The sequence below is a fragment of the Pungitius pungitius genome, chromosome 2, assembly GCF_949316345.1.
Source record: "Pungitius pungitius chromosome 2, fPunPun2.1, whole genome shotgun sequence".
Taxonomy (NCBI): Eukaryota; Metazoa; Chordata; class Actinopteri; order Perciformes; family Gasterosteidae; genus Pungitius; species Pungitius pungitius.
Window position 1 is genome coordinate 29,060,289 of NC_084901.1, and position 12,367 is coordinate 29,072,655.

Sequence of the window (12,367 nt, forward strand, 5' to 3'; positions counted from 1 at the left end):
GTGTGTTTGGTTGATGTACAGCACACATCAAATCTCCGCATTGCTTTGTCCTTGAACATGTTCCTGCAGCACTGAAGTGTGATGAAAGCAGGCGTTGCTTTGTCTGCTTACACTTGTGAGTGAGTCATAGCTCGTCATCGTTGGGGTCCTCACAAATTATATACACTCTTGGGTCTAAATGTTTTCTTTACGAGAGGCATTTTATTATCTTGTTGGGACCTGAAATTAAATGGATTTTCCATTTTTAAAAACATTCCATGTACATCAGAATGGGTGAGGAAGTCATGAATAGGATTGCTGTGTCTTATTCACAAAGAGCCAAAAGTAAAACAAAATGTTGTCTTGTGTTTCTGATGGAAAACGTCTGAAGGCTTATTCCTGAACTAAGACAAAACGCTTCTCCACTGTTTTCATGGTTTGTTATTGAATATATTAATAGTAAATCATTAGCATTTTTGCCAGTGGTTCCATCTCCAAACCTTTGTAGCTGAGCATCCAACAGGGTTTGTAGCATTGCTAATATGTAAAATGTTACAATAGGTGAGCAGATGGTTGATGTAAATAATGCATCTATTGAAAACAGTGCTCTCCTGTAATACTGAGACTCTTGCATTCAGTTTGAAGGCAGTCTGCAAGCAGAAGTTCAAGTCACATAATAGAAAAGTAAAGTGTTTGATTATTGAAATCAAACTGTCTACATGCATCAGATGGTATTTGGTGATAAAGTAAACAGTGCAAAATGAGTATAGCGTCGCATCAGGAATACTATTGAAGTTATTAATGAGCTGCTGAAAATGTCCTCAATCTGACAAATCTATATGAATGCTGCAGCTGCCCAAGTTCCAACAAGAAATGTGGTTGCATATGAAAGCAATGCCAAGTATTTGAGCATCTGACAGAGAACATCAGTGTCAAAATAATCCCTGATTAATGCTCAAACCAAAGCCACACAGTGTAAACATGCCAACTGTTTATACCAACATGTCCCCATCCCCCAAACCCTCCCAACCACTTATTCCTCCCGTTGCAGAGTCCGGCTTTGAGCAGTTCCGCGTGGCAGAAAGGGCCCACGGCAGCTGGATGAAGCTCTTTCTGGAGGGCAACACCTCGGAGGTGCTCAACAACATGGGCAGAAAGGTCCTGAAGCAGTACCTGGAGGCCCTGGCCTCCATGAGCTCGGCCCTGAGCAAGCAGCTGGGAAAGTACGACATGTACTCCATGGTCGCAGGCACGGTCTTTGTGTTCCAGGTGAGTGCAGGGAGAGGTCAGGGGGGGGGCGGGCTTTCCTTCACCCCGAGGACAGTTATGGCCGGTAGGTCGCTGTGTGCGAAGACACCATAAGGAAACTAGTCTCTTACAAAGACATGAATGGCCATAACTATCAATACTACAAAACTTGTGTGTTGAGGGCCCGCCTATACAGCACCAGTCAAACGTTTGGACACATTTTCTGTGCCAAAACCTTTGACTGTACGATATGCGTCAGCGTTTCCCCTACCATTATACATTATATTATAGGGATTCCCAACATCACAACAGAAGTCTCTGTATCGTGCACGGCTTATGGTTGACATGGTAAAATGCTGCTTCCACACACCGTGTGTTCCTGTGGTTGTCCCTCCAGCTCCTGCTGGTCCTGCTGCTGGCTATGCCCGAGGCCCTGAGTGGCGAGGCGACCGTGGACCTTCCTGTCCTGTCGGCGCTGCTCTCCTTGCCCTTCTACCTCATGTGCCTGCTGCTTGCCTCGGTGCACGTCCTGGTGTGCACCTCCGCCGAGAGCTCCTGTTACTTCTGCAGCCTCTCTTGGGGGCTCGTGTTCGCCGCCGTCGCCTTCTCCTCTGCGATGTTTTGCATTCTGATCTCCATGGCAATGCGGCGACTCCCCCTGGGGCCGCTCATTCACGGAAAGGTGAGTCCACAGCTAAATATATACTTAAATGGACGTGTGAACCGGTTTAGCTGATCTGTGATCAGCTCTTGACTATTGTAACCCCATTTGGGGATTTCTGGTGACTTTGGGAAGTCAGCAGAGTTGTGAGTAATGCAGCCTTTAATCCCTTGGAGGGACTGTGAAACAAAGGTCTGTGAAGATGTTTTGGTAGTTCTTCTCTGATCTGTCACATGTGAAATAGCACTGCTTCTAAATGACTTATGTGACAAATGGTTTCAGCGAGTTCCTCTCTGTGGGTCTGAGACTTTAGGGGCCATTTCTAGAAATAAAGAAGTCGCTTATTAAATATTTTTTTTAAAGAACAGCTCGAAATCTTTTTGTCATTCAATGCAGTGCCATGTGAGAGTTATCGAGTAGGAACCCCGACGCAACATTTCTAAAACTCTTGAGTTGAATATATTTATCACAGATGCTCCCACAGAGTCCCACAAGCCACAGGCTGACATTGTTTTTCAAATCCAGCCCACATGTCTGAAGCAAACTGCTGCATTAATGAAAGTAGTCAATCCAACAGAAATGCCTCCTAAAAAGCTATTTTCTGCAGTAATAACAAAAAAGAAACCGCATAGCCATGAAGCATTCTGTCCGTCAGGGCAGACTATGGGTATTTAAAGAGAACTAAAGGCAATGTCTCGAGATGACGTCGACTTCCTTCCAATGAAAGAAGTTCCACACGTACACCAGTTGCATGAAACTGCTTCCCGATGCAACTCTTTGAGGCCTTCGGTGGTTCATGATAATAAGGAATTTATTTGTTGAAACGTACTTCAACAAATAAAAGTAATTCCCGGCGATGTTGGGGCCGCTCCTCTAAGTGGGCCATCAATCACACATACATGGGACTAGTTATTCAGAAGGTGGGCGCATTCGATTTTTAGTGTTTGTATGAATTGGCCTAAAAGATGAGGCCTCTTTGCTCATTAAATTTATCTCCAAAGGTTACATCTCATTGCTCCTTCTGGGCAACTTTGCAAATGTGCTGAGCCTGAAAAAAAGTGAAGGAATCCACTCGGGCTTGTTTGGGTTTAGTGAAGAAATAAACTTTTTTTTATGCTTAAGCATGAAGGGGAGATACACTGAATTCTTTTGTGACTCTAGTGCCCCTGAAAAACATGTTCTTTGAGTGAAAAAAGTGCATATACCTGAGCTTGATTGCTTCATCCAACTGCAGACTTTTTCTAGAGGTGAGTTAGGCGGACAGAAGCTTAACAACCAATCTTAGAAAGCTTTGGCGACACCCATGTGAGTTTGAAGGAGACAATGACTGCAACATTAAAGGCATCCAGTGATTTGACTTTTTAGCTGCAACACACAATTCATGGCTTGAACTGCATCTCTGTGAAGTGAAAAGTACGTATAATAGAAAGCCAAAGAAATCAACTAAAGCTCTAACTTGAAGGCCAAAGAATACAAATGAACTACAATCCTCACAGCTGGAAACAGCATGTTTTTACTTGATAATAATGAATTGCACAAAAAATTGTGTTTTTTTTTTTCCAACAGTAATATCTGTGTTGATTTATGGGGGAAAAGAAATGCAATTAACACATCTGTTCTATATCCATCTAAAAAAAGAACAAGCCTACTGTACTTGATCTATTTTAAAATATGATCTATTACTTTAAAAGCAGTATGAGGATCTGTTTCATCTATTGATAATATATCTTGTTCCAAAAACAGTGATTAAATTGATTTACAATCATGGTCCATCTTTATGGCCAAGAGTTATCTCTGTAATAAGCTGTGTGAGGAAATATCATTAGTAGACTATGTGTCCTCCAAGTTATGACTTTCAAACTCATTTTGAAATCAAGATTAGACTCAAGCTTTTTTAGTTATTCTAAACCTATATTATTATTATTATTATTGGTGATGAATTCTGCTGGAAATCCTCAAAATATTTATAAATCTATTAACTCTGCTTTTGCCATGTTAGTTTTTTTTTTTAGTTTATTCTTCCCAAATGTACCGTTTCCGAAGAATCGTTCCAAAATAAAGACAGAGCGTTTAGGAAATGATCCAAAGTTAGATTTGGTCCCGTTATATTACAGTATACAATCAGTTAAATCTGTGTCAAAGTGCAAAGCGCCGCCTGCTTTGACTTGACAAATAGCTGCATCCAAACCTTTTATTAGAGGCATTCTGATTAATTTCTCTGCAACTGGAAGATTAATAAGCACACTCTCTAACCAATCGCCCAACCCAAAATGTGATTAGAATTTCGGTTGAATTAATTTGAATAGGCCCAAAGGGTCACTGATTTTAAAAAGTAAGCCTGTAAAAAAATTAAATTAAAAAAAGGCAACAAGTAGACCGATATCAACCCCCTAACAAAAACATTCACCCTTGTCTCGTTGGTTTAAGCATCACTTATTTGTTACCTTAATCCTGGAGATATGATGTAGACTGTTACTAAAATGTTACTAGGGGTCCTCCAATAATTTAGAGTTCTAATATTCCACTTTAGGAGGAAATCCCATCCATCACTGTCCTTGATGGATGTTCTGTATACGGTGGGCATACTGTGCTCTTTAATTCTACTTAATAGCATCTCCTAGCTCTCCTCCATTGTTACAACTGTCTGTTTTTGTTGTTGTAATCTTTAGGGATAATTCCCTATAAAGTGATTTGCTCACTTTCTTGTGTTGAGCCTAACGCAAATGTTGATGCCACTCGCATCTGTTCATTGAGCGTGAAGGAGGTTAGCTTAGCTTAGCACAAATACTAGAAACAAGTGGAAAACCATTAATCCACTGTCAGGACCTTTTAACGTTTAAACGTTTTTAAATGCTTTGTTTAGTCCATTAAAATACATGGGAGAATAATTAGGAAATAAGAACCCAGTCATTACACTGGACCTTCTGTTACATCTTCTATCCACGTTAATACAAGATTTAATCAGTAAAGGAAAACATGAGGAAATGTTGCTCTTGGGATTTCACAATTTACCAACCAGTGGAAAACATGATGCAGCTCCCTTTGGGTGCAACGCGTTGTATCTAAAATATAATATAATAATATCTAATATTATTTTTGTGATAATTAAGCCATGTAACGTTTTTTCCATCCTAAATTAACAATTGGAGACAAATAGTTATCGAAAGAGTTTCATAAAGAGCAACCTAAATACTCATAATGCATTGAAATGTATGCAACCTAGAAGCTGTAATCCCTCAGGTTGACACAGTTGAGTGATTTGTTTTTCCTTTTTTTCTTGGCCACCACGGCCAGTGGAATATCTCATGTCTCATAATGCAGTGCAAAGCTTCCAGGGGTACGTGCGCTCCAGTCCCCTGGTGAGGCCGTACTGCAGAGAGTGAGAGCTGGGCCTCAGGTGCACCTCTGTGTTGGATAGCTGTCGGTTGGGCTAAAACATTGCAGCTGAACTGCGAGGCTGGCTGAACTTGATTCGAACTTGCTTTCCACGCCAACGCGCCGTCCCCACTCGGTCAAATTATTTGAATTTAAGTATTGGACGAACACCAATTCTAAAAATGTGATGACCGGCCACAATTTTTGAATGACAGCTCAGGTTCTTTGTCCTATGCACTATGGCTTCATCATGACCCGATTCGCAGGAGGCCTTAGCCATAAATTGAGTGAAATTGCCCCTGATCTTATTCGACCAGGTGATCCACCCATGCGCACATGTTGAATGTGTGCATTAGGTGAGTCCACATTAATGTATCCAGGTGTCGTTAACAGGCTAATTTCTTTTTCATCTCATTTGCTCTCTTCAGTAAAACAAAGGGGATGAACGCTAGCCTTTAACGTCTAAGTCACTATTAGAGCCAGCTGAAATGATTAGAGCCTTCTGAGCTCCCTCATTAAGCTTACAAGGGCACTGCAGTCATTAACATTAAATGAACTCACTCTGGAAGAAATCCTGCAATTGAATTTGGAACCCCCGATAAAATGTCCTCTGAGCCGGTCTGTGACATGATGACGGACTGAAGGGAAGTCTAGATATTGTTTCTTTGATCAAATTTGAATTAGAAAAGCTGAGTTTAAATTAATGGGGGGGTTGAGATAATTGAGCACGAAGAACGAAGTGGTGGCAAAATGAACTGTTAAATTATGAAGCGCATGGGTCTCGCATCAGAATCAATATTGATGTGAAGCACCCGAGCAGTATTTTGGTCCGAATGACTACAGGTCTTGCTGCCAGTGGTTCCACGGTACACAGGTGAGCGAGGGCATGAGTGCTCGAGCGAGTCGCGCTAAATGGACGTCAGCAGGACATGTCATTCACCCATTCACATTCATCCATACCCCAATGGGCTGCCATTGTTGGGCTTGTGTGCTGCGGTAGTGGTTGTGTTGCACAACTCATGAACGGGTCTCTGAACAGATTTGTTGATCATATCAACAAATCAGATCCAAGATTTGAATTGCAAGATTTGCATCTCCACAAGACCAAGACCCATCTCTTCTTTTTATTTATTTATAAAAAGAATAACCTCCTCAGGAGTCCGGTGTAAATGTTGTTTTCTCTACTGGACTTTGTGTTTCCCCTTGTAGTCTCCCCTGAGGAGCAGCGAGTGGTCCCTGTCGGAGCTGGACGTGCTGCTGCTGGCCGGCACAGTGGGACACACCCTCAGCCTGGCGGCGAGCAGCTTCGTGGAGGAAGAGCACCAGATCTGGTACTTCCTGCTCAACACCCTCTGCCTCGCCGTCTTCCAAGACGTGTGCCGCAAGTACTTCAGAGAGCAGAGCGCCTCTGGGGACGAGGAGGAGCCCGTCCTGCCTGCCAAAGACTGCCATCTCTCTGCTCGCCGCAGGGCGGAGGTCGTCCCGGAGAGGTGGCTGGCGTTAGCCACGCCTCCTTTCACGCTGCTCTGCTGCCGACTGCTGCGCTCCCTCAACCAGACCGGGGTGCAGTGGGCTCACCTCCCCGACGTGGGACATTGGCTGAACAGGTTGGGCTCACCATTCATGTGAATCGGGGAAATACAGAAAAAAAGTACCACAAAATGATCATTTTCTCCATTTCATTATGGCAAAAAGCTGTTTTTTTTTTATTTTTCTATTTCACTCCAGCCTTTCGGCAGGTGACTCATCATCTCACTCTTCGTGACACGTGATTTGTGCAAAGCAGAGTGGTAACGTGCTGCCTGGCTGATGCGTAGTTACTCTTGGCAGCATTCTGATTCCTAAGAGGTTCATCTGGGAGAAGACGCAGCTCTCTATGATTAGTAAAGAGACAGAGTGGTCCGTCTTTCTCCTTAGCTTCCCCAAAGTCTTCACAGTTCCCTATTGAACGACACAACAGAGCTGGATGTACAAAGTCAGGAAGAGTTTGTTAGTGAACTTTTTTGCCTCCGGGGCCTCAAGAACACTGAGCTCATCAGCATGTTGTTTTTTCCGACAATCGTATCAAAGACAAAGGTATATATGTATGAAACCTCATTTTCAACTCTCTAGTCTCTTTTAGGTTTATATGCGAATCCGGCATAAATAAAGTGAATAAATAAAGTTTCTTTGTTTAGGGGGAGAAATTCATGTCAGAAAAAATAACAATTTTCATTTGTCTCTCCTCTGGGAATATACAAGACGGCTGTTATGTGAACTGTAGGACATAGATGAGGCCGGTAGATTGAAATGTACACTTAACAAAACAAGGCCCTGAATGATTTAGTCATTAGTCATTCAAGGAAAGCTACGGGGTGTTAACAGTCCGCAAATCTTTTCACCTGACAGTGAAACATTTTAGGCATTTTTTTTCCTGGCTGTTAAACTGACAGAACCCTCGGCTTTATATCTTTTTTATTTCTTCTGGACTCCAGATGGGAAAATAGGTTGTGTGATTGCTCAGTCTGTAGAAAATTTCTCTGTAAAACTGAGCCATTAATATTCTGTCAACAGCGTGGGGCAGGGGATTATGGGTCGTTCTTTAACATGCACGACATTGTGGAGAAGAGATGTGGATTCTGACCTTTTCGCTGTCCAGCGCTGCCCTTCCTTACTACCTGCGCGGCCCCTTTTCTTGGATAATGAGACCTGGGTTGCGTTGCGCCTCATCTTGTCTCAAAAGTACCTGACTTCCACTGCTGTCGGTTCCAGAAAACGGCTGAAAAACACAGCACCTATTCAACTTTGATATGTCCTCTGAGGTCTTATTACCCGCCTGTGCTCAGTGGCGGAGTAATCTCAAACTATACAGCCTTAAATCCAGTGAAAAATTGAGGATCCGTGCCTTTTTAGAGCTTAAACTACTGCTGGCGGATATGACCGACGGGGTTTCATCTCATCCAAATTCTCCGTAAATGGTCTACTTCAAGGTCTGAGCTCTTTTTTTTTCCAGTGGTCAGATTCATTTTTGCTCATTATATTTTATAGGTAAATGAGGAAAATGATGAAATACCTGAAATACACACTGTAAATGTGATCTCAATCTGAATTTAGTCATAAAACTCCCGGCAAGTGCTTCCTATTAGAGCCCAGCGTGTTCATAACGCCATGACGGCCTGTCTCTCCAGCGCCGAACACAGGACGCTGCTCTCCCTGCTGGCCGCCTTCTGCCTCCTCCTCATCTACTTCCTGGTTCAAAGACGCTGCTCGTGGGTCTCCAAGGTCGCCCTCGCCCTCGGCCTCCTGGGTGTCTACAGCTATCGGGCAGCGGTTGGCAATGTGGGGTTTCCATGGCAACGCTCGGGTCGTGCCACGTCCAAGTAAGTTTTTGTGAACTCATTGGTGCGATTTCCCTCGCCGCGGAGCGACTCGGGCCAATCGCTGTCCCCGGTTAGCAGGACCATTTCCAGTGCAAGAGAGCCTCCCCGAGGACACTGACCTCCTCGGGCGCTCCCTTCCCCTCGCACCACAAGTTCCCTGCAGGTCTTTTTTTGTATGCAGTGTTGAGGCATTTCAATGAGCCCGATTATTTTACACATGGGTTGATATTTGTCCGAATTGTGGACGTTTCATTGTAATTGTACATTATTTCTCAAGGTCCCAGTAGTAAATGGCCTGCTCTTACCCCATGAAACTCGACAACTTCAATTAAGAGATGTGGGCTGTTCAGGGAAAGTTTTGCTTTTCTAGGTTTATTGACAAATAAATAGGTGTCTTGAGGCTAAAGGTTGCACCAAACCTGACAAGAAAATCTGAAATCCCCCTTCTTTTGAGACCTAAGATACGTTTCATACGTTTCCATTATAATGTTCTAAGCCCTTGTGCAATTCAAACTTCCAAAAGACGTCTCACCGAAAAACAGTGTTTATTACAGATTTATCCCTAGAAAAACCCGACGTTCTGAGCTGCAGCTCAATTTGTCTTTAAGCTCCCAGAATCCAGATGATTTATACCCGCCGCCCCCCCCCCCCGCCAGTGTAACATCAAGTCCCCAAAAAAGTCCGTTACCATCTCAAATTCATTTAATTACACTGAGAGGCGAGTGGCCCACTCCCTGGCTGCTGATTTTAATTGACACTCGTATTGACTTTTCTCCTCGAACACCAGTCTCTGGCACAGTCGCACTCACACCTCGGATGAACCCAAAGTCCCATTTTCACAACAAGTAAGCTAGATAATTAAAGTTCAGATTGAACGGGGATAGTGAAGAAGCAATAGATCAACACCCAGAAATATTGGAGTGTTAGGTTTGTAAATTTGCCTTTCATTTGACTTGAAAATGAGTTTTCTTTTCTTTAGCTTCCATGACTGAAATAGAAAACCATGTACGGGTAGAACGTTGGCTCTGGGTTTATGCAGTAGCTCCTCGGGCAGCCTCGAGATGTGCAAAATACAGTGCGGGCCGTGAAGTACCTTTTGAAATCGGGCCTTTTAGCAGCTTTTAAACATGATTTTTGGACATCTTGGCTTTAGGGTTAACGTCGTTGGTCATTTGCTTTCTTTAGTGTGGACAGCGGATTTCTTTTCTAACCTTTGACCCCTGCGGCTAAAATAAGGGTGCAGTTGATTTGGGGATTCATTCACGCCATCGCTCAGAAATAAACATGTCGAAGACACAACATAACCTAAAGGCTGCCGACGTGGCCGTCGAAAAGGGGATCCGAGCTGCGGCACTTGAGGATTTCAGAGGCCGAGCGTCGTGGCGTCTACGGTTCTTTAAGCAGAAAGGCCTGAGCATCAGGGCACGCACGACTCTCTGCCAACAGCTACCTGCGGACTTCAGAAACCTCATTAAAGTGAAAAAAGGATGTCATTGATATGGATAAGGTTCCACTGACCTTCGATCTTCCTCTCACTCGTACTGTGAATAAGGAAGGCGACTCGTCAGTAACTACAGGGCACCAGAAAACGCACTTCACTTTACACACACTCTAAGCTGCACAGCTGCAGAAGAGAAGCTTCCACAGAGAACCATCCCAGAAATCATTCCTGGTGGCACCACGAAAATATCTCCAGCCCCTTGACACCCACGTTAATCGGCCGTCAAGGCGGCGCTGAGTACTGAGCGGAAGCAGTGGATTGCGCAGTAAGCGCGACCCAGCAGCTCCAGATCCGTCCGACAGTGAGGCCGAGGCTGCGGTCATCGAAGGGGAAGCGGCAATTCCGATTTAATTCCGATACAGAGGAGGACAGTAGCATGAGAGGAATCGAATGCTAGTGTCAGGAGCATTTGATTGTGCAGTGTACAGCACCGGTGGTCATTTCACGAGTTTGTCAGGTACCGCGAAACTGGCCTATAACCCGCAGTGGCTTGTTTGGGACTTAACGCTACCTTTTTTTTTTTTAGTAGATGAGGTGTATAAAAGTGTGTGCTTTTTAGCCTGCGTTTTACGGTACTTTCCCTTTACCACAAGCAGCATGTCCGAGGTTGAAAATATCTCATGAAGTTATACTCTCGGGACACAGCGCTTGGCTTTTCTGTGAGTTACCAGAAGGTGCATGTTTGTGGTTCTGGACCATCTGTTTCCACAGTAACTGCATGAATTGGCCATTAAATTGTTGCACACATTAGTATTTAACACTTGATGAATTCTCATTATTTGGTCATTTCTTCTTTTTTATCATCTTGTGAAAACCAGAATTCATCCAAAGACCAAGTTTATGCACAATCATCTGCAAAACTAATACAATTCCCATCAGCTACAGTACCAGTTACTCATTGACACCATTGCTTCCATGCCTAGGGATTCTTCTTCCTCTTGGTATTTTTGAGATCTTGAGAAGAGTTTATTTGCACCTGCAGCTGCACTGAATCCCTTTTAGTATACACCTAAAGATAAGAGCATGCCAGTGGCTGCATAATTAATGTGATTCCACACCGTGTATGATAAAAGGCTTCATGTGACGCACAACCCCTCTGTGTTTAGTGCCCCTTAGAGAATCTGTGTGTCCTTGACCAGGACATGAAACCATGAAAAATCATGAAATCATTTTCCTTGAAGATTGATGCTCCTTTTCAGTGTACACCCTGAATCCTTTTAGCACAGTCTATATGTAATAGCTGTTGGTGGCACTGTCCAAAAAGAGAGGGATTCGAGCATCCTGCAGCCGTCGGGTGTAGTCATTCTGCAGACTGTATCATGGCACAGAGTTATCTCCTTCTAACCTCCGTCAGGAGATAATGAGTGTGCAGGGCTGCACGCAGTTCTCCTGTCTAGTTTTCCTGACCTCCCTTCATCCACCTACACTGCCTGGCCTTCCCTAACCTTTCCTGTTCTCCTCGGCAGTCTCTCCTGCTTGCTGGCCTAATTAAAAGCTCCACCTCTCACCCTCACGCACTCAAAGGCACCTGACTAAAGCCATGCAGGGATCCTGGCTTCTTTTGACGAAGTGGATGATTGACAAGGGTTGACGTCGCCCCCGTCCTTCAGCCTTTTCTTCACACCTCAACAGGTGCATCATTACGGCGCTCCGCCTCAGGGATGTATGTTAGGCTGAGTCCACGGTGTGAATCACTTGCCAAAGTTCTTTTATATAATGCAAAGACAAACTGTGATCTCAGGTGCTGTGTTTTGATTTGCCCGGCGTGGGGAAGTTATATTTAAGTTTTACTTCCATCCGCTGAGTTGTAGTCATCTTTTATTGTTTGGGGTTTCTTTGGCTTTGGTTGAACTTGTGTTTATCTTGGATAAAATGTCGGAGTAATTAATTTGAAGAAACACAAATGTGCTGATTGTTTAAATGCTGTGATGTAAAAAGGAATTTGAATAGTGACCCCTTTTAGGTCTGGTCTTTGGGTGACTGTGCTTTATCAGAGTACAGCCTCCCCGACTCCCCCCGGGTCCCTCCTCCACTTCCCTTTGTGCCAACTGCCTTAATTGCACCGTTGCATCTTTCAAAATGGCTAATGGGGCTGAGATCCGCCAAGGCTGCTCACTCGAAACACTTCAGGCTTTAAAGAGTTACTTGGATTGATGTGACTGTGGATACAGTGTCTTTCTCTTTTGCTCTCTTTCTCTCTCTCTCACACACACACACACACACACACACACACACACACACACA

At 43.9% G+C, this 12,367-nt stretch overlaps 1 protein-coding gene across 2 annotated transcripts in view; it reads left to right on the plus strand.

Moving 5' to 3' along the window:
* Window positions 1-12,367, plus strand: part of pigg (phosphatidylinositol glycan anchor biosynthesis class G (EMM blood group)) — a 54,213-nt gene that overhangs the window by 24,514 nt on the left and 17,332 nt on the right. For both annotated transcript variants that reach the window (XM_037461833.2, XM_037461832.2), the window contains exons 7-10: window positions 1,031-1,248; window positions 1,625-1,909; window positions 6,473-6,870; window positions 8,431-8,622. In XM_037461833.2, the coding sequence (XP_037317730.1) occupies window positions 1,031-1,248; window positions 1,625-1,909; window positions 6,473-6,870; window positions 8,431-8,622 (1,093 nt within the window). The remainder of the gene's footprint in view (window positions 1-1,030; window positions 1,249-1,624; window positions 1,910-6,472; window positions 6,871-8,430; window positions 8,623-12,367) is intronic.